This window comes from Silurus aristotelis (genome assembly GCF_946808225.1).
Source record: "Silurus aristotelis genome assembly, chromosome: 12".
In the NCBI taxonomy this organism is placed as follows: Eukaryota; Metazoa; Chordata; class Actinopteri; order Siluriformes; family Siluridae; genus Silurus; species Silurus aristotelis.
In genome coordinates this window covers 16,228,638-16,251,989 of record NC_139585.1, presented here as the reverse complement: position 1 = coordinate 16,251,989, position 23,352 = coordinate 16,228,638, and the positions used below count along the sequence as shown (strand labels likewise).

General features: G+C 35.8%; 1 protein-coding gene across 1 annotated transcript in view; it reads left to right on the top strand.

Moving 5' to 3' along the window:
- The first annotated feature begins 390 nt into the window (after window positions 1–390).
- Window positions 391–23,352, top strand: part of gabrz (gamma-aminobutyric acid type A receptor subunit zeta) — a 294,285-nt gene continuing 271,323 nt past the window's right edge. Inside the window, exons 1-3 of the mRNA XM_083557326.1 lie at window positions 391–587; window positions 702–890; window positions 8,614–8,691. Of these exons, the coding sequence (XP_083413452.1) occupies window positions 8,639–8,691 (53 nt within the window). The 5' untranslated portion in view covers window positions 391–587; window positions 702–890; window positions 8,614–8,638. The remainder of the gene's footprint in view (window positions 588–701; window positions 891–8,613; window positions 8,692–23,352) is intronic.

The window sequence follows — 23,352 nt, the reverse complement described above, 5'->3', positions numbered from 1 at the left end:
AGAAACTTTCATCACCTCCACTACACTCTTAATGTACTCTTCCTTCTGAACCACACCTACACAATTTCTCTTTCTATCCACACCATGATAGAACAGTTTAAACCCACCTCCAATGTTCCTGGCCTTACTCCCTTTCCACTTGTTCTCCTGAACACACATGTCTACCTTTCTCCATTACATCATATCAGCTAACTCTTTCCCTTTGCCAGTCATAGTACTAACATTTAAAGCACCAACCCGAACCTCCACCTTCCTATACTTCTCCTTTTCCTGTCGTCTCTGTAAGCATCTTCCTCCTCTTCTTCCTAACCTTGGTGAGAAGTCACATTATGACGTATTACTCTGAAATAATGAAGTTGCCAATATAGTAGTGTTGGATGCAGCCCCTCTGTACCATATTTAAACTGTATGATACCCTCCTGTAAAAACAGTAGCATGCATTAGAGTGCTACTGACACTATACTATCTCCATATACTCATTAGCATGGCAGTGCAGATGTTACTGTAAGCAGATGATTGCCTATTCCGAGTTTAGTACTAAAGCATTGCATTTATATTACACACTATTTACACATACTGTCTAGTATGTGAGTATACGGTGGATTTTGAGCGCGAGCCCGGCGGACGCATATTTTAACGCAAACGAAACTCGAGCTTTCCTCTAACACTGCGGTTACCCTCATTTCTTATCCACACTTCAGGTTGTTTTATTGTGATTAAAAGACAGGAAAAACAAGTGGAATGTTGCTTTAAATGGGAAAATTATATAAATATATAGAGATGACTGAAGCAAATGACGCACAGAGCCTGAACGGAGGAGCGCGCGCTGTTATTTGACGCGGCACCGGTGGTTCAGTTTGGACATGCACGCGCGTGAACGACTTTAAAATGTAAGTAGGGAGCTTTCTCCTTCGGTTTCAGTAAAACGGGTGCCATTGATTTGGTGTACAGTCAGAAGTTAAATGCATTTTAATCAAAATTGTGTTCAACAGATATTCTAGATTATATAACATTTTATGTAACGATGCAAACATTTGCGTGCGACTGTGTGCGTTTGCGCAAACGTGTCTTGGGATATCAAATTATTTATTTCCAAATGGTTGAATTTTGGGAGGCATAAACAGGGTTTGAGGGGAGAACCAACAAGTGCAAAAAAAAAAAAGCCTACACGCTGCTACTTGTCTGTTTTCAACTAAAACTGCTTGCAAATTCTTTCACATGGCACCTGACAGTTCCCTGAGATTTAGAATGTTTAATGTGGCTTTTATATTGCCAAAATGCAGGCCAAGATTTGCAGACTACAGTATCTCACCTGGTTAGATTTTCCAGCTCATTTAGGTGCATTTGGTAATAAATGTCCAAGATAATGCATTTGATTCTGGCAGAATTATTGTTTTTTTAGACTAGCATCAGTAGAGGTATCCAACAACACAAACCAGTTTGTTTATTTACATGCACATTTCATTGCATTAATTCAATGAGTCATTGCCATTTTAAATATATGCACATGCTATCGATGTTTTTCCAAAGATTAAAGCAAAATAAAATGTAATTCACAATAATGTAATGTGTTCTTATGTTTCGAGAATCTTAATGAAATAAATAACTCCAGTTTACTTAAAAATTTGGAAAGGTTTAATAAATTTGTCTTTATGCATAAAAAAAAAATCCAACATTAACTTTACAATACAATCATTAACAGATAATGAACATGCTTAACTCAAAAATCTTGATACATTTATTTATGATTGAAAATGAAAAGATAAGGAATTTATTTAATATCTCTTGCAAAAGACAATTATTTTGATAAAATAAAAAAATCACCTTATAACTAAACAAAATTGATGCTTTTGTAATTTGATATTTTGCTCTCAAAACATTTGCTTCACATACACATATTATTTATTTATAGCTTATTTGTACACCAGTTATTAATATACTGGATGCATTTCCATGAGAGAGTTTCTATCAAATTAGTTGTAAAAACTTTAATCTACCACACTAATCACATGTATTGCTCTAGTTATTAAAGCATATTCCATATTACTGAATTAGCAAAACTAGAGGCAATTTAGAAACTTTCCAGCACTTACCAGGTGGCAAAGCTGGTGTACCAGTTTACATGGTTTAACCTGTTTTTTTTTTTTGTTTTTTTTTGCTGGTAGCTGCTAAAAAGCTGATTAAGCTAAATATTTTGACAGAGTAGATGAAATAATTTCAGGACTAGAGTATGTAAATATTTCTAACAATCGTTATAGTTAGTGTGGTCTAAATGCTGTTATATTTCTAATATTACATGATGTCATAATGTTTGAAAAGAGAAGCATGAAAAACCTCAAGTTTCACATTACAATCTGGTACTGGTTGAAAATTTGCGGATGCTCCTGAAATAATACCAGTGTCATGTAGTATGAGTCACACTTTGAATTTTGTTTTCCATACATCAGGGTTTCATGAGCAGATGGAGCTGGGTTGCCAAACCTTAAACTTTTTATGTTTTGGACCAATTTTAACATATTTAACACAATGCATATCATGTCACAGTTTTAATCCTGTTCATTTGTTGACTATATTTTAGTTTAGTTTAAGTTGCGTTTCCTTGTAATTTGCCATAACCTGATCTAATTTCTTTATCGTTAAAAAAAGAAACATGAATAATATGTACTAAAAAGCTTTAAAGTTTAAAGGTGAATAATCTTCCCAACAACTAGTAAAATAAGAGTTTTTATTTAAACTCTCAGATGTAGTTTCAGTAGCATTAATAATTTAATACCTTCTTGAGGGCAGAAGTGAGTATGCACATCCCACATATATTATGAGGGATATCGTAGGCTGCAAGTAAGAAAAACCTGCAGAGGTAGTTAGATGTTTTTATATTTCAGGCGTTCATGCTGACCTAGATACTCTAGCTTCTGTCTTTCACATTTTTATTGTCAGGTTTATAAAGTAATCACCGCAAGTTAATGGCTGAAAAAAGGGTAGTGCATGCATCTGTGGCTCTGTGTAGCTACAGGGATTTTAAGGACTATTGGTGTTTTTTGGGAGCCAAGCAGAAAGTTTGACTTGTCTTGCCTTCGGGTAGCTCTGCTATAAGGTCTCTTTTTCCTCACAGACTTTCTCAAATGTTACACTAAATAAAAAGCTCCCAATTGTCTCCAACCTGTAGCCATCTGAGAGAAACTGATATGTTAACAATGCCTTAGACAAGCTATAGAATTGTTAGATCACACATTGTATCTGGGCAGACAGCAGTTTTTTCAGGACTACCACAAGTGCTAAGACAGTGCAGACCTATTAGATAAGCACATAACACACTCTCCTGGGGGCACATAGGCCAAGCTCAGGCTTTTGCTCGATCATGAATATTACATTTAGAAGCATTAAATATTTATCTTTAAAATGTATGTGTCCTGTATTTAAATGATGTTCTGTACTTTTGTGGAGCTGAATTTGATGTCAGACATGCACTACCTGCTTGCCTGAAGCTCATTTGTATAAATTTAGTGTGCCTTGGGAGACAATTTTGTGTTACCACTTATTAATGTCTCTGTCGCTCTCTGTTTTTTGATCAGCTCCCTGCTGTCTCTGCACTGTTCATGTAAAAAAAAAAAAGCTGTGAGGCAGCAAGAACTAGAAGTCTAAAAATAATAAATAATAACAAAAAAATCGAATTAAACGCTCTGAAGTTAGCTATGATGTCTGTGTGGGAAGACTTTGCAAGCAGGAAGTTTAGACCCTGCACAGAGGTATCTAGGAAAAGCGATGAATCAAAGTGGAATGTGACAGGGTGTGTATGCACAATAAGAATGACTGATATAATTTTGGTTTGGACTGATTTTTTTTTTGTACTGTAGTTATAGTCACAATTTGATTACAGATAAGTCCCAGTGAGAATTAAAATAAGGGTTTTCTGGACTATGATTAGATTTGTGTATTTGTCTATGTATGCAGAGTACATTTTTCTACTTTTAGGTCTGTGTGTGTGTGTGTGTGTGTGTGTGTGTGTGTGTGTGTGTGTGTGTGTGTGTGTGTTGTGTTTAAATGTCTTGAGGATAGGGGCTATAGTGAGGAGGTGGTTTGTGTGTGTGCATGTGTGCGTGTGCCTATGTTTGTGTGTTTCTGATGTCTTCTGTGTGGTGATCCTGGTATTAGAAGAGTGAGCAGAGATTCAGTCTGCACTCAAAATAGACTCAAAATAGCAGAAAATGTGCAATTAAAAAAAGTAAAAAAAAAAAAAAACCTTGTATAAGCAGCCAGTGAAATTGCAGATGAGTTTCTAAGTTCACTAATAATGATAATAATAACAATAATAATTTTTATTATTATTTCTAGTGGTGTTTACTGGATGAAAACATTATTTCATAAGAGTAATAGCATGAACATAAAGAGAAGTATTTCAAATATTCATCTTATCAAATACTTTAGCCAATTCTGTATTACTGACTTCTGTAGAACTAATGAAGGGCTTCAGATTAATTGAACCTAATATAGATTCAGGGTGTTTATATTTTGTTCAGGGTGTTCAGTTTTAGTTAATGGCATTGATCTTTGTTTGAGAAGAGAAAATACAAACATCTTTCAGTGGAAGGTTTGAAATTAGGTTCACTTAATCTAAGTAGATGATTGGTTATTGAGAAAAAATGGAAAACATTTTTTGTACTGGTATTTTGTACTATTTTGATCTATTCTTTTTCTGAGCCAAAGTGTATATTTGCTAATGCTACCTTAAACTAAATGATGAATAGTTAAAAAAAATGTTTCACTTCTTCATTCTAATTTGGTTGGTCAGTGAACCTAGAGCAGGGGTCACCAACCTTTTTGACACTGAGAGCTACTTTTCGGGTACTGATTAATGTGAAGGGCTACCAGTTTAATACACACTTTTAAAATAACAAATTTGCTAAATTTACCTTTAATTATATGTTATTATTAATAATTAATGATACGTATAATAGGTGCACACAGGTAGAGACAGTGGCATTTAGTAAAAGACCCGAGGTGGAGCTGGAGGTAGCAGAGCTGAATATGTGGAGGTTTTCGATTAGGAGTGACGAGCATGAACAGGATTAGAAATTAGTTTATTAGAGGGACAGCACATGTAGGACGTTTCGGAGACAAAGTGAGGAGGTAAGATTGAGATGGTTTGGACATGTGCAGAGGAGGGACATATCAGTAGAAAGGAGGAAAAGAGGAAGACCAAGAAGGAGGTTTATGGATGTGGTGAGGGAAGACATGCAGGTAGTTGGTGTGAAAGAGGCAGATGTAGAGGACAGGATGGTATGGAGACGGATGATTCGCTGTGGCGACCCCTAATGGGAGAAGTCGAAAGAAGAAGAAGATTAATAATTAATGATATTCATCTATGTCAGGGGTGTCAAACTCAATTGCACAGGGGGCCAAAACTCAAAGCACTCTTTAGGTCGCCGGGCCAAACAGGATAAACATTTATTGAACACGCTAAAACAATGTTTTTTGAACATGAATATGAATAAAAACAGACAGAAATATTATTCCAGAATAAATAAACTTTAACTTTAAATAACTTAAAATATTTTGCTCTCCATATAAATATCTTCTGTCAATATTATACAAGTTAGAAATATGAACATGCTGCGAAAAAAACCTGAAAAATTCAATAAAAATTGTGCTTTTAAGTAAACGGTAAAATAACAACGTATCAAAACAATCAGATTTCTTTGCTCTTATGCCATTTTATAAAAATAATCTTAAACTTCAAATAACTTAAAATATTTTGCTCTCCATAAATATATCTCCTGTCAAACACAAGACGTCTCACACCTTCATCATGCAGCTCTTCAGAAACTCTCCCTCGGTAAATGGCCGGGCTGATTTTTGCTTTCACAACAGCTTCACTTTGTGATTGTGCTCTGGAGAAAAATGTCTGCTGAAATGTCTGATTCTTCTTTAACTCTTCTACTTTCTGCTCCGCATTCAGGTTTTCAGCTTATCCTGATGTTTTGTCTCGTAGTGCCGTCTTAAATTCAATTCCTTAATTACAGCCACATTCGCTCCACAAATAAGACACACAGGTTTACGGGCAGTGTCAGTAAACATATATTCAGCCGTCTATCAGTTTTGAAAGGCTCTGTTTTCAGAATCAACTTTTATCTTGGCCATTGTGAGGGGCTTGACAATAACTTTACAATAGGGTTAAATACATCAACAGAAGCTTGACTTGATTGACGCTGGAATGTTACCAGGTAGCCTAGCGTTCGGCAAGGCAGCTGAAGCGCTGCATTATGGGATCTGTAGTTTGTGTTATCAGCGCTTCATATCGCGGAGCTATTAATAACAATAATAATAAAACTATATAAAATGATCTCACGGGCCGGATATAATTCTATGTCGGGCCGAATTTGGCCCGCTGGCCTGAGTTTGACACACCTGATCTATGTGAAGACACTGATCATGTTAATGATTTCTCACAATAATTATCAACAATGATTTAACAAGGTAGGAAACAGCCATTTTTTGAAAAGGCCTGCGGGTGACTCATGTGGTCCTTGCGTTCGACCCGGTGCCCGCGGGCACCATGTTGGTGACCCCTGACCTAGAGGATGAGCAACAAAATGCCACACTATAGGTTTTAATTTATTTAAAGTTTCCCTCAAAGAAAGCTACGATTATTGACTCCAAAGCAGAGGTGGCAAACTTTTCCTAAAAAGGGACAAAAATCAAACTTGTTATTTGAGGGCTGTGGGTTGAAAATAAATGTTGCATTATACGAAACTGTAATATAATATTGGTTATGTCCCTCATTCATGATTTCCTTATATTTAGAAATAAATAAATTTACATTTAAAACTCTGTAATTTGCTTAACTAATGCAGTTGTATTTTTTATGTTTTCTAGTTCAGTGAAACTTATAGTATTATAAGGCCCCAGTTTGGGCATCTGTGCTCTAATGCTCGTTAATAGAAATTACTATTTCACACAGAGTAGATGAAAATGAATGCAGTTGGCATTCCAAAAAAGTAATAACATAGGATTATACCTGAAAGGAGGTGGTCCATATACCTAAGTGTACCCTGTTATGATCATAAACACATTACTAGTATTGGCAACATTACTAGCATTGGCAGTGGTCTTGATTATATGTAGGCTTTGAATACCTATTAGGCAACTGGGAGATCATCAATGAGTTCATGGGCATCTAATGTACTTCTCATATTTTAATTTCGCAGTGTTGTCAGTAATGAAATGAAATTAGTATTATTCTATTAATTAAGTTAGAAAGCTATTAATAAAGCAGAAACCATTGCATTTTACTTAGATAAGTGTAACTCACGTTTGTTTTATAGATGCTTTACCTATATAATACCCCTGAGCATGTGCCTACATTTTTACAGTTTTAAACATGATAAAACACTAAATTTGTGTAAGAGAAAAATAAATAGAGTGAATAAATAATTAATAAATATAATAAAAACATGCAATTGAAAAGTCAATAATGATTTGACAGTAATGTAACAGCTTACAGTTTAATCTATTTAAATGATTTTATCTAAATCTAAGTTTTATTTAAATGATCTACAGTCGAACCCACTTATCTCGACCTCGGTTAACTCGCCAACCCTAATAAGTTGACGTTTTTGAAGTGGAACCGCCAAATTCTCGCTTTGTCTTAGCATTTTCTCATCGGTTATGTCGATTATTTTATGTCGCCGAACCCTAATATCTCGAACGCAAGGGGGGCAAATTAGCCACTTAACGTCGGTTATCTCGATCCCCATGACCAATTGCTGGCTTTTGCCACGTCACCATCTCACTACCGTATTTTTGCGTATATAAGAGGCATCTTATAGAAAGTTTTACATACCCCTCACCCAGGGTGCGTCTTATATACGCGAAAATACGGTAGTGAGACGGCACTGTGCAGCCGCAGAAGAACTCGCGGAAGTGGTGGAAAAATCAAGCCTTACAGAAGCTTTGTTGGAAGTGTAGGATACTTTTTAGAGTTGTGTCAGAGTGAAATGACTCGAGAATTTCATTTTGACACAGGTTAGCTTTTTGTAAAAACGAACTACACCCCGCATGTTTTTTGTGATTTTGTGAGCGATCTTTGTGTTTGCAATGTTGGAGAATATAATAAAGGTTTGTATCGAGAATCAACGGTGGTTTGTATTGTATACTGGTAAATCTCTGCTGTTAGTTGGTGTACATATGCCTTTTGTTGTTAACAAACCTGTATGTACATTTTTATAGCATGCCTTCATCAAACAAATCGCGGCAGTTGTGTAAAAAAACCTCCAAAAACACGTGCATGTATATTCTCATTTATTAACGCACATCATGTACATAAAGAAATTTCAAGCACGTTAATATATTGCCGCCATATTGGTTTTCGTTTGTCTCGATCATCGGTTATCTCAATGCTTTTTGGCAACCCCTAGGCCGGCGACATAACCGGGTTCCACTGTATTAAAATTGTATTAGACTTGCTACTAAATACCCTGTATAATTTTTTTTACAGTATGTATTCCAACTATAGTAATGCTTAATAAAGCACTACAATGCCATGGGTTTCAATTAAAACCTCACAATCACATACGCACTTACTCAAAATCTTGATTTTTTACATTTATCTTTCAGACAGACATTTGTGACTCCAGCAGCCATGTGTTCATGCAGCCCTTTGGGCTTGGTAGTCTTCCTTCTGATCATTAGCAGGTAAGAAATTCTCATTTTACCTTCTCTGTTTAATTACATCACAATTGTTGTAAACATTATTATTGTTTATGAACCATTAAAAAAAAAAAAAAAAAAAGTTAACCTATTTTTCTTTTTTTTTTTTTTACATTCATCTGTTTACCAGTTTTAGGTTGCAAATGTATACGTTATGCGTCACACTGCTAGCAAAAAACTGAAGGCAGATATATATGGATCTGAAAAAATATGTCGTGTTGGTAGGTTGAAATCACAGCTAATCTGTAAAGACTTTCTGGGTGAGCTTGAATTTTTGTACTGCAGTGTGAGAGAGTGTGTGTGGGTGCAGAAGTAAAAAAAAAATCCTTCGCATAGAACCCTATCTCTCTGCTTATTCAGTGTTATCCTCCCATGCTGAGGTGCAGTAACTAGAGCACTCACATGATTACAGATAGCCCAAAAATATCTAGGATGCATTTATATAATCAAACTACAATGTAATTTAGGCAGATTTAGATTATTAAGATATGGCTTTGACTTGATGGTAAGAGATGCTTGGAGGACACATGAGAACAGGGTACTTGTCTGATCAAAAGTGGAGCTGGCCCTGCTATTGAGGCAAAAGAAGCTCTGAAGCGTGTATATCCTGTGAATGTTTCTTTTTTTTTTCTTGGGTAGATCAAAGGGGATGTAGAGCGAGACAGAAGTGCCAGTCGGGTTTACCATATGTTCTTATTAACTTCTATCTTTCCTATTCACTCACATCGCTTATATTTACTATCTCTAGTACTGTCTACTATCTCTTCACTTCCCTACCTTAATCTCATGTACTATTTATAGAAATTGTAACTAGTTGGTGTCATTTTGTTAGCTGTCATATGACTACGGTGATGCCAGAAGCTGCAATCATCATATTATAAATTTCATTCAAATTCGCTTGAAAGTTTGGAGACAACAAGGAAACAAATTCTCATGCCTTAGGTACTGAGTAAATGAAATAAAAATACACCATATTGCAGTAAAAGTGTTTTTTATTTTAGCCCGATGACTGTGAGTATTTTGAGTCACTCTGATCCTTCCCAGTGTCAAAGCCTAAAAACTAGCTTACATGATTTGAAATCCCAAGAAATATTTTTTGAGAAAGATTTTAAATATTTTTTGTGAAATATTTTTCTTGAATTCTCAGAAGATCTTAAATAATAAATAGTGCTTAAAATAATCTTCAAATAGCAGTAAGATAAGAAGTCAAATATCTTTGATTTATTTGGAAGAGGCCTTAAAATTCTTATTCAGATTCAGACAGCACTGCACACATTCAACCCCTGACAGTTTCAGAAGTCAGTAAAAGAGAAAAAAAGGTGCTGTCAAGATATTGAAAAAAGAGAGTCATCTGGTGATAGAAAACAATTTATTTGAATTTTTTTTTTTATAATTTACAAACATTTACATTGTACAACATTTACAAACACATTTTCACATTTTCATACATTATATTTTGGTATTTGCTAGATACAGAATTATTTTTATTGCAGACATATGTTCTAAACAGATACAGATCTACAGAGCAGATTCGAAATATAAATCTATGGTCATTCAAGTGCTCAAATTGTCTTACTTAAACACCTACTTATGTCTAAAAAAAATACCAAAACACATTTCGATACAACAGGTCTGAAATGTATTTTTATAGAAGTTCTATGTATAAAGTTGCCACTCTGTATAGCACACGCTGTTCATACATTTTGCACCGGACAACTTATCTCTGTTTGTGTGTAAATAAACTTTATTTGAATTAAATAAAAAACCTTTTAAAATATTATATTCTATATTTACTTATTATTAATGTATTCCCTGGTGGTCTAGTGGTTAGGAGGTGGCGCTCTCACTGCTATGGCCCGGGTTTGGTCCCTGGTCAGGGGACCAACCCCAGCCATTAGGGTTGCATAAGCCAGTGCACTCTTAGTGTCGGTCCCAAGCCAGGATAAATGCGGAGGGTTGCATTAGAAAGGGCATCCAGCGTAAAAACATATGCCAAATCAAACATGCTTATCATGAATACGGATAATCTGCTGTGGTGACCCCCTAATGGGAGAAGCCGAAAGAAAGCTTTTTACTTATTATTAAAAACCAGTTTAAGAAAATAGAAATAGATACAGATGTAGATATTTGGAAGATTATACAGATGCAGATACAATTAGTGGAATTGTTTTATATATATATATATATATCTGTGCAGGAAGTTGGCCATTCTTTATATCTCAATGTGGGCTGTGCTGAGATGAGGCTTTGCTCTAGAGGTTTCATGTACATTTCAACACACACACACACACACACACACACACACACACACACACACACACACACACACACACACACACACACACACACACACACACCACATACTTGTTGGAAGTATGTCAACACCTCACAAAACCCAGCAGATCAGGCTTCCAGAGGTTTGAAGATCCAGAGCTTCATTGAAAGCTGTTTTCAGGGGCCTAGTTTCCATCGAAAAGAAGTTGAATGCCTGAGGAGGCCAGGCATCCTGCCATTCTGCATAAACAGCACAGAATAGCTTACCTCATTCTCCACCACATCCATTAAGAGTGTTGACATGGTGGTAGGAACCACATCTTGTGATGAGAAAAGTGATTTCAGAGTGCAAACTCTGCAAAAGACTACATACAAAGGCAGGAGAGCAGAAAATGGTGGATCTGCCACAGGACCGCCTACTTCCCGACAAACCACCCTTCACCAACACCCTTCACCAACACCTTGTAGATTATTTTGAACCTTTGGAGGTCAGAGGAGGACGTGCAAAGGTTAAGCGTTATAAAGTGCTCTTCACATGTTTAACTGTCAGGGCAGTGCATATAGAAGTAGCCCATACTCTTGACACTGATTCCTATATTAATGGCATATGGCGTTTTCAAGCCAGAAGAGGTCAAGTGTCAATTATTCGTTCTGACAAAGGCACCAACTTTGTTGGCACTAAACAAGAGCTGCATGAGGCATTGGCAGAGCTGGATCAGTCTCATATCAACGAAGTCGTGCTCAGAAAGGGTGTGCAATGGATTTTTAACCCGCCTGCTGTGTCTCATCACGGCAGTATCTGGGAGCGTCAAATCCGTACAGTGAGAAAAGTGCTGAGCTCTGTTGTGAAGCAACAGCTCTTAGAAGAGGAAGGACTACATGCAAAGTTGAGAGCATCATGACCTCGAGCCTCTGACGCCGAATCATCTACTCGCGTTGAGAACACAGCCTAGTTTTTCACCTGGTGTGTTCGCTAAGGATGATGTCTACGCCTGTCGACGTTGGAGACAATTAGAATACAGGTAATCGTCGACTAACGACCACGATTGGGACCGACAGACCGGTCGTAACACGGTTTGGTCGTAAGTAGAGTAGGCTATATGTACAGCTAGCCACGGCATACGACAGTGCGTACCAGCTTCCGGCATCATTACAGTACTGTACAGCTCAGCTCAGTACAGTACTGTAAAATTATGCCGGAAGCTGGTAAAAAAAAAAAAACGTACGCCGCGGCTAGCGATTGTGGTCGTAAAGTCGAATGGTAAAAAAATGGTAAGTTTCATAGGTCGTAAGTGGGCGACTACCTGTATATGGCAGATCTGTTCTGGCCGCTGTCGCTTTTGCAAGAACGGCAAAAATGGCTCAGCTTAAAGAGAAGGTTCAAGGTTGGAGATGTTGTCCTCGTTGCAGATTCGTTCCTTCCAAGAAACTCCTGGATGTTAGGCAGAATCATCAGGGTGATGCCTGACGCCAAAGGCGTTGTCCGAAGTGCTGAAGTTCGTACGAAGACCAGCATCATTCAAAGACCCATAACTAAATTTTGTTTGTTGCAGGGAGAAGACTGATGATAGAAGAGAAAATCTTGAATAGTATAGAAATTGCCAGTTAAATAGTACTTACCAGTTAATGTTTTTCTTTAAATACTTTCGTGTGAAGAGAAGAAGATTCTTGCGAAAAGCCATTGCCAGAACTTATGTAGTCATTAGAGTCTTTTCCTCAGCCTGGATCTCCTCTGTAATCACTTTCTCCATGGGTTTTGTAAAGATCCTGAATGAAATAAAAGTAATTAATAATTGTAATAAAAGTGACTTATAACATATCATTTCGCCTCTAGCGTTCCCATTATTCAAAACATTAGCTGACTACATACGTGCAGAATTTAAGGGTGGAGGTGAAGCATCGTTTTCTTTCTTGTTTTCAGAGTCTGATCCTTCACTGTCCATTAGTACTCTCTATAGTAAACACAGCAACCACAGAGAAAATGATTATAGCTAAATAAATGGAAAAATATTTTTTTAACTGCTACATCCATCAAAGAATCTATAACCAACAGTGGTGTTCCTGTTAATTATAACATGGAATTTGAGATTTTTAAAACATATATATTTACTCAGGCCTGTTTTAATTAATCTGGATCTCATCTAGATTCCTTCCTTTGAATTGAGATAGTTGTTCTCTATCCATGGCTAGAAGAACTTTACTTATCTTCGCCAGCTGTAATGTACCTTCAGGTTGCATTTAGCACTGCTGATGCACCATGCTGTCGTGTCCTAAAAAGTCAGCAAGGTCATCTATTATCTTTCAAATTAAGGACCTTAGACATAGTGGCCATGTGCTTTCTCAGTCTAGTGGAGGATAACACTTCAGGGTGTTCTGCTCCACAGCTTTGAGCAATCTGATGAATAATGTCTGATCATCTAAAGTGGATCAGTGCTTGTGGTCTTTTTTCACATCTTTAGCAAAGGGAAGAAGTTGCAGAGAGTTCCACTTTGCCTCGCTCAAATTTCGGAGGGCCTGGGATAAGATTTAGTTTTGCAGATTTGTTTGAAGGCTTGCACATAGGCCTAATGAACCAAAATGGCTTCTTTTCCTATACTTCAACAACATGTAACTCATATTAAAAGTAGGTCAAACAAGTCTTTCAAAAAACACAAAGAAATAAAGCAATCTTTCTAAACAGGTCTCTTTAATTAAAAAGTAGATTTACAGTTTAATTTCATGAAGTAGACAAACTATTAGTTTTCAAAAAAGAATTTAAAATGTTGACTTGGCAAAACCAGGGATTGAACCCCCAACCTTGTGTGGATGTGCTGATTGATAAAACAACAACTAACTGACTGAGCTATCTATTCTACTTTCTCCAAGCAGTCATTGGGCCTAATGAACCAACATGGGTTGTTTTACTATGTTTCAATACCAAGTAACTCATATTAAAAGTAGGCCAAACAAGTCTTTCAAAAAAGACAAATAAAAAAAACAATCTTTTAAGCAGGTCGCTTTAATTAACAAGTAGATTTATGAATTAATTTCACAAACTATTATATTTTACTTGGCAATGCATGGGATTGAGTCCCCAAACTGGTGGGGACCTATTGACAGATAAACCAACACCTTACCGACTGAGCTATCTTTTCTTATACTTCAACACCATGTAACTCATATTAAAAGTAGGCCAAACAAGTCTTTCAAAAAAGACAAAGAAGTAAAGCAGTCTTTTAAACAGGTCTCTTTAATTAACAAGTAGATTTATAATTCAATTTTACAAAGTAGACAAACTATTAGATTTCAAAAGAAAAGTAAAAAATTTTACTTTGCAATGCCAGGGATTGAATCCCCATCCTTGTGGGGACCTGCTGATCGATAAACCAACACCTACCAACTGAGCTATCTTTTCTCCTTTGTGCAAGCAGTCAATGGGCCTAATGAACCAACATGGCTTCTTTTCCTATAATTCAACCCTTTGTAACTCTTTAAAAGTAGGCCAAACAAGTCTTTCAAAAAAGACAAAGAAGAAAAGAAATCTTTTAAACAGGTCTCTTTAATTAACAAGTAGATTTATAGTTTAATTTTACAAAGTGGACAAACTATTAGATTTCAAAAGAAAATTAAAAAATTTTACTTGGCAATGAACCCTCAACCTTGTGGGGACCTGCTAATCGATAAACCAATACCTTACCGACTGAGCTACATTTTCTCCCTTGTGCAAGCAGTCAATGGGCCTAATGAACCAAAATGGCTTATTTTCCTATACTTCAACACCATGTTACTCATTAAAAGTAGGCCAAACAAGACTTTTAAAAAAGACAAAGAAATAAAGCAGTCTTTTAAACAGGTCTCTTAATTAACAAGTAGATTTATAGTTTAATTTTACAAAGTAGACAAACTATAAGATTTCAAAAGAGAATTAAAAAATGTTACTTGGCAATGCCTGGGATTGAACCACCAACCTTGGAGGAAGCTGCTGATCGATAAACCAACGCCATATCGACTGAGCTATCTTTTCTCCCGTGTGCAAGCAGTCTATGGGCCTAATGAACCAAAATGGCTTCTTTTCCTATACTTCAACCCTTTGTAACTCTTTAAAAGTAGACCAAACAAGTCTTTCAAAAAAAGACATAGAAATAAAGCAATCTTTTAAACAGGTCTCTTTAATTAACAAGTAGAAATATAGTTTAGGGTAACAAAGTAGACAAACTATTAGATTTTAAAAGAAAATTTTAATAATTTACTTGCCAATGCCTGGGATTGAACCCCAAACCTTGTGGGGACCTGCTGATCGATAAACCAACACCTTACCGAGTGAGCTATCTTTTCTCCCATGTACAGCCAGTCAATGGGCCTAATAAACCAAAATGGCTTCTTTTCCTATACTTCAACACCATGTAACTCATATTAAAAGTAGGCCAAACAAGTCTTTCAAAAAAGACAAAGTAAAGCAATCTTTTAAACAGGTCTCTTTAATTAACAAGTAGATTTATAGTTTAATTTTACAAAGTAGACAAACTATAAGATTTCAAAAGAAAATTAAAAAAATTTATTTTGCAATGCATGGGATTGAATCCCCGACCTTGTGGGGACCTGCTGTTCGATAAACCAACACCTTACCGACTGAGCTATCTTTTCTCCCTTGTGTAAACAGTCAATGGGCCTAATGAACCAAAATAGCTTCTTTTCCAATACTTCAACACAATGTAACTCATATTAAAAGCAGGCCAAACAATTCTTTCAAAAAAGACAAAGAAGTAAAGCAATCTTTTAAACAGGTCTCTTTAATTAACAAGTAGATTTATAGTTTAATTTTACAAAGTAGACAAACTATTAGATTTAAAAAGAAAATTAAGATATTTTACTTGGCAATGCCTGGGATTGAACCCCCAACCTTGTGGGGACCTGCTGATCGATAAACAAACACCTTACCGACTGAGCTATCTTTTCTCCCTTGTGCAGGCAGTCAATGGGCCTAATGAACCAAAATGGCTTCTTTTCCAATACTTCAACACCATGTAACTCATATTAAAAGTAGGCCAAACAAGTCTTTCAAAAAAGACAAAGAAGTAAATCAATGTTTCAAACAGGTCTCTTTAATTAACAAGTAGATTTATAGTTTAATTTAACAAAGTAGACAAACTATTAGATTTAAAAAGAAAATTAAAAAAGTTTAATTGGCAATGCCTGGGTTTGAACATCCAACCTTGTGGGGACCTGCTGATCGATAAACAACACCTTACCGACTGAGCTATCTTTTCTCCCTTGTGTGAGCAGTCAATGGGCCTAATGAACCAAAATAGCTTCTTTTCCAATACTTCAACACAATGTAACTCATATTAAAAGCAGGCCAAACAATTCTTTCAAAAAAGACAAAGAAGTAAAGCAGTCTTTTAAACAGGTCTCTTTATTTAACAAGTAGATTCATAGTTTAATTTTACAAAGTAGACAAACTATTGGATTTCAAAAGAGAATTAAAAAATGTTGCTTGGCAATGCCTGGGATTGAACCCACATCCTTGTGGGGACCTGCTAATCGATAAACCAACACCTTACCGACTGAGCTATCTTTTCTCCCTTGTGCAGGCAGTCAATAGGCCTAATGAACCAAAATGGCTTCTTTTCCTATACTTCAACACCATGTAACTCATATTAAAAGCAGGCCAAACAATTCTTTCAAAAAAGACAAAGAAGTAAAGCAATCTTTTAAACAGGTCTCTTTAATTAACAAGTAGATTTATAGTTTAATTTTACAAAGTAGACAAACTATTAGATTTCAAAAGAAAATTAAAATATTTTACTTGGCAATGCCTGGGATTGAAACCCAACCTTGTGGGGAGCTGCAGATCGATAAACCAACACCTTACCGAGTGAGCTATCTTTTCTCCCTTGTGCAGGCAGTCAATGGGCCTAATGAACCAAAATGGCTTCTTTTCCAATACTTCAACACAATGTAACTCATATTAAAAGTAGGCCAAACAAGTCTTTCAAAAAAGACAAAGAAGTAAAGCAATCTTTCAAACAGGTCTCTTTAATTAACAAGTAGATTTATAGTTTAATTTTACAAACTAGAAAAACTATTAGATTTCGAAAGAAAATTAAAAATTTTTAATTGGCAATGCCTGGGTTTGAACACCCAACCTTGTGGGGACCTGCTGATCGATAAACCAACACCTTACCGACTGAGCTATCTTTTCTCCCTTGTGTGAGCAGTCAATGGGCCTAATGAACCAAAATAGCTTCTTTTCCAATACTTCAACACAATGTAACTCATATTAAAAGCAGGCCAAACAATTCTTTCAAAAAAGATAAAGAAGTAAAGCAATCTTTTAAACAGGTCTTTTTAATTAACAAGTAGATTTATAGTTTAAGGTAACAAAGTAGACAAACTATTAGATTTTATAAGAAAATTAAAATATTTCACTTGGCAATGCCTGGGATCGAACCCACAACCTTGTGGGGAGCTGCTGATCGATAAACCAACACCTTACCGAGTGAGCTATCTTTTCTCCCTTGTGCAGGCAGTCAATGGGCCTAATGAACCAAAATGGCTTCTTTTCCAATACTTCTACACAATGAACTCATATTAAAAGTAGGCCAAACAAGTCTTAATTAACAAGTAGATTTATAGTTTAATTTTACAAAGTAGACAAACTATTAGATTTAAAAAGTAAATTAAAAATTTTTAAATGGCAATGCCAGGGTTTGAACACCCAACCTTGTGGGGACCTGCTGATCGATTAACCAACACTTTAGCGACTGAGCTATCTTTTCTCCCATGTGCAAGCAGTCAATGGGCCTAATGAACCAAAATGGCTTCTTTTCCTATACTTCAACACAATGTAACTCATATTAAAAGTAGGCCAAACAAGTCTTTCAAAAAAGACAAAGTAAAGCAATCTTTTAAACAGGTCTCTTTAATTAACAAGTAGATTTATAGTTTAATTTAACAAAGTAGACAAACTATTAGATTTCAAAAGAAAATTAAAAAATTTTAATTGGCAATGCCTGGGTTTGAACATCCAACCTTGTGGGGACCTGGTGATCGATAAACCAACACTTTACCGACTGAGCTATCCTTTCTCCCTTGTGCAGGCAGTCAATGGGCCTAATGAACCAAACTGGCTTCTTTTCCTATACTTCAACACCATTTAACTCATATTGAAAGTAGGCCAAACAAGTCTTTCAAATAAGACAAAGAAGTAAAGCAATCTTTCAAACAGGTCTCTTTAATTAACAAGTAGATTTATAGTTTAGGGTAACAAAGTAGACAAACTATTATATTTTATAAGAAAATTAAAATATTTCACTTGCCAATGCCTGGGATTGAACCCCAAACCTTGTGGGGACCTGCTGATCGATAAACCAAAACTTTACCGACTGAGCTATCTTTTCTCCCGCGTGCCGGCAGTCAATGGGCCTAATGAACCAAAATGGCTTCTTTTCCAATACTTCTACACAATGAACTCATATTAAAAGTAGGCCAAACAAGTCTTAATTAACAAGTAGATTTATAGTTTAATTTTACAAAGTAGACAAACTATTAGATTTAAAAAGTAAATTAAAAAATTTTAAATGGCAATGCCAGGGTTTGAACACCCAACCTTGTGGGGACCTGCTGATCGATTAACCAACACTTTAGCGACTGAGCTATCTTTTCTCCCATGTGCAAGCAGTCAATGGGCCTAATGAACCAAAATGGCTTCTTTTCCTATACTTCAACACAATGTAACTCATATTAAAAGTAGGCCAAACAAGTCTTTTAAAAAAGACAAAGTAAAGCAATCTTTTAAACAGGTCTCTTTAATTAACAAGTAGATTTATAGTTTAATTTAACAAAGTAGACAAACTATTAGATTTCAAAAGAAAATTAAAAAATTTTAATTGGCAATGCCTGGGTTTGAACATCCAACCTTGTGGGGACCTGCTGATCGATAAACCAACACTTTACCGACTGAGCTATCCTTTCTCCCTTGTGCAGGCAGTCAATGGGCCTAATGAACCAAACTGGCTTCTTTTCCTATACTTCAACACCATTTAACTCATATTGAAAGTAGGCCAAACAAGTCTTTCAAATAAGACAAAGAAGTAAAGCAATCTTTCAAACAGGTCTCTTTAATTAACAAGTAGATTTATAGTTTAGGGTAACAAAGTAGACAAACTATTATATTTTATAAGAAAATTAAAATATTTCACTTGCCAATGCCTGGGATTGAACCCCAAACCTTGTGGGGACCTGCTGATCGATAAACCAAAACTTTACCGACTGAGCTATCTTTTCTCCCGCGTGCCGGCAGTCAATGGGCCTAATGAACCAAAATGGCTTCTTTTCCTATACTTCAACACCATGTAACTCATATTAAAAGTAGGCCAAACAAGTCTTTCAAAAAAGACAAAGAAGTAAAGCAATCTTTTAAACAGGTCTCTTTAATTAACAAGTAGATTTATAGTTTAATTTTACAAAGTAGACAAACTATTGGATTTCAAAAGAGAATTAAAAAATGTTACTTGGCAATGCCTGGGATTGAACCCACAACCTTGCGGGGAGCTGCTGATCGATAAACCAACACCTTACCGACTGAGCAATCTTTTCTTCCTCGTGCTTGCAGTCAATGGGCCTAATGAACCAAAATGGCTTCTTTTCCTATACTTCAACACCATGTAACTCATATTGAAAGTAGGCCAAACAAGTCTTTCAAAAAAGACAAAGATATAAAGCAGTCTTTTAAACAGGTCTCTTTAATTAACAAGTAGATTTATAGTTTAATTTTACAAAGTAGACAAACTATTGGATTTCAAAAGAGAATTAAAAAATGTTACTTGGCAATGCCTGGGATTGAACCCACAATCTTGTGGGGAGCTGCTGATCGATAAACCAACACCTTACCGACTGAGCTATCTTTTCTTTCTTGTGCTAGCAGTCAATGGGCCTAATGAACCAAAATGGCTTCTTTTCCTATACTTCAACACAATGTAACTCATATTAAAAGCAGGCCAAACAATTCTTTCAAAAAAGACAAAGAAGTAAAGCAATCTTTTAAACAGGGCTCTTTAATTAAAAAGTAGATTTATAGATTAAGGAAACAAAGTAGACAAACTATTAGATTTTATAAGAAAATTAAAATATTTCACTTGGCAATGCCTGGGATTGAACCCCAAACCTTGTGGGGACCTGCTAATCGATAAACCAACAGCTTACCGAGTGAGCTATCTGTTCTCCCTTGGGCAGGCAGTCAATAGGCCTAATGAACCAAAATGGCTTCTTTTCCTATACTTCAACACCATGTAACTCATATTAAAAGCAGGCCAAACAATTCTTTCAAAAAAGACAAGAAGTAAAGCAATCTTTTAAACAGGTCTCTTTAATTAACAAGTAGATTTATAGTTTAATTTTACAAAGTAGACAAACTATTGGATTTCAAAAGAGAATTAAAAAATGTTGCTTGGCAATGCCTGGGATTGAACCCACAACCTTGTGGAGAGCTGCTGATCAATAAACCAACACATTACCGAATGAGCTATCTTTTCTTCCTCGTGCTAGCATTCAATGGGCCTAATGAACCAAAATGGCTTCTTTTCCTATACTTCAACACAATGTAACTCATATTAAAAGTAGGCCAAACAAGTCTTTCAAAAAAGACAAAGAAGTAAAGCAATCTTTCAAACAGGTCTCTTTAATTAACAAGTAGATTTATAGTTTAATTTTACAAACTAGACAAACTATTAGATTTCGAAAGAAAATTAAAAATTTTTAATTGGCAATGCATGGGTTTGAACACCCAACCTTGTGGGGACCTGCTGATCGATAAACCAACACCTTACCGACTGAGCTATCTTTTCTCCCTTGTGCAGGCAGTCAATGGGCCTAATGAACCAAAATGGCTTCTTTTCCAATACTTCAACACAATGTAACTCATATTAAAAGTAGGCCAAACAAGTCTTTCAAAAAAGACAAAGAAGTAAAGCAATCTTTTAAACAGGTCTCTTTAATTAACAAGTAGATTTATAGTTTAATTTTACAAAGTAGACAAACTATTGGATTTCAAAAGAGAATTAAAAAATGTTACTTGGCAATGCCTGGGATTGAACCCACAACCTTGTGGGGAGCTGCTGATCGATAAAACAACACCTTACCGACTGAGCTATCTTTTCTTTCTCGTGCTAGCAGTTAATGGGCCTAATGAACCAAAATGGCTTCTTTTCCTATACTTCAACACAATTTAACTCATATTAAAAGCAGGCCAAACAATTCTTTCAAAAAAGACAAAGAAGTAAAGCAATCTTTTAAACAGGTCTCTTTAATTAACAAGTAGATTTATAGTTTAGGGTAACAAAGAAGACAAACTATTATATTTTATAAGAAAATTAAAATATTTTACTTGCCAATGCCTGGGATTGAACCCACAACCTTGTGGGGACCTGCTGATCGATAAACCAACACCTTACCGAGTGAGCTATCTGTTCTCCCTTGTGCAGGCAGTCAATGGGCCTAATGAACCAAAATGGCTTCTTTTCCTATACTTCAACACCATGTAACTCATATTAAAAGCAGGCCAAACAATTCTTTCAAAAAAGACAAAGAAGTAAAGCAATCTTTTAAACAGGTCTCTTTAATTAACAAGTAGATTTATAGTTTAATTTTACAAAGTAGACAAACTATTGGATTTCAAAAAAAAAATTAAAAATTTTACTTGGCAATACCTGGGATTGAACCCCCAACCTTGTGGGGACCTGCTGATCGATAAACCAACACCTTACCGACTGAGCTAACTTTTCTCCCTTTTGCAGGCAGTCAATGGGCCTAATGAACCAAAATGGCTTCTTTTCCAATACTTCAACACAATGTAACTCAATAAAAGTAGGCCAAACAAGTCTTTCAAAAAAGACAAAGAAGTAAAGCAATCTTTCAAACAGGTCTCTTTAATTAACAAGTAGATTTATAGTTTAATTTTACAAAGTAGACAAACTATTAGATTTAAAAAGAAAATTAAAATATTTTACTTGGCAATGCCTGGGATTGAACCCCTAACCTTGTGGGGAGCTGCTGATCGATAAACCAACACCTTACCGAGTGAGCTATCTTTTCTCCCTTGTGCACGCAGTCAATGGGCCTAATGAACCAAAATGGCTTCTTTTCCAATACTTCAACACAATGTAACTCATATTAAAAGTAGGCCAAACAAGTCTTTCAAAAAAGACAAAGAAGTAAAGCAATCTTTCAAACAGGTCTCTTTAATTAACAAGTAGATTTATAGTTTAATTTTACAAAGTAGACAAACTATTGGATTTCAAAAGAGAATTAAAAAATGTTACTTGGCAATGCCTGGGATTGAACCCACAACCTTGCGGGGAGCTGCTGATCGATAAACCAACACCTTACCGACTGAGCAATCTTTTCTTCCTCGTGCTTGCAGTCAATGGGCCTAATGAACCAAAATGGCTTCTTTTCCTATACTTCAACACCATGTAACTCATATTGAAAGTAGGCCAAACAAGTCTTTCAAAAAAGACAAAGATATAAAGCAGTCTTTTAAACAGGTCTCTTTAATTAACAAGTAGATTTATAGTTTAATTTTACAAAGTAGACAAACTATTGGATTTCAAAAGAGAATTAAAAAATGTTACTTGGCAATGCCTGGGATTGAACCCACAATCTTGTGGGGAGCTGCTGATCGATAAACCAACACCTTACCGACTGAGCTATCTTTTCTTTCTTGTGCTAGCAGTCAATGGGCCTAATGAACCAAAAAGGCTTCTTTTCCTATACTTCAACACAATGTAACTCATATTAAAAGCAGGCCAAACAATTCTTTCAAAAAAGACAAAGAAGTAAAGCAATCTTTTAAACAGGTCTCTTTAATTAACAAGTAGATTTATAGTTTAATTTAACAAAGTAGACAAACTATTAGATTTCAAAAGAAAATTAAAAAATTTTAATTGGCAATGCCTGGGTTTGAACATCCAACCTTGTGGGGACCTGCTGATCGATAAACCAACACTTTACCGACTGAGCTATCTTTTCTCCCTTGTGCACGCAGTCAATGGGCCTAATGAACCAAACTGGCTTCTTTTCCTATACTTCAACACCATGTAACTCATATTGAAAGTAGGCCAAACAAGTCTTTCAAAAAAGACAAAGAAATAAAGCAATCTTTCAAACAGGTCTCTTTAATTAACAAGTAGATTTATAGTTTAATTTTACAAAGTAGACAAACTATTGGATTTTAAAAGAGAATTAAAAATTGTTACTTGGCAACGCCTGGGATTAACCCCTCAACCTTGTGGGGAGCTGCTAATCGATAAACCAACACCTTACCGACTGAGCTATCTTTTCTTCCTTGTGTGAGCAGTCAATGGGTCTAATGAACCAAAATAGCTTCTTTTCCAA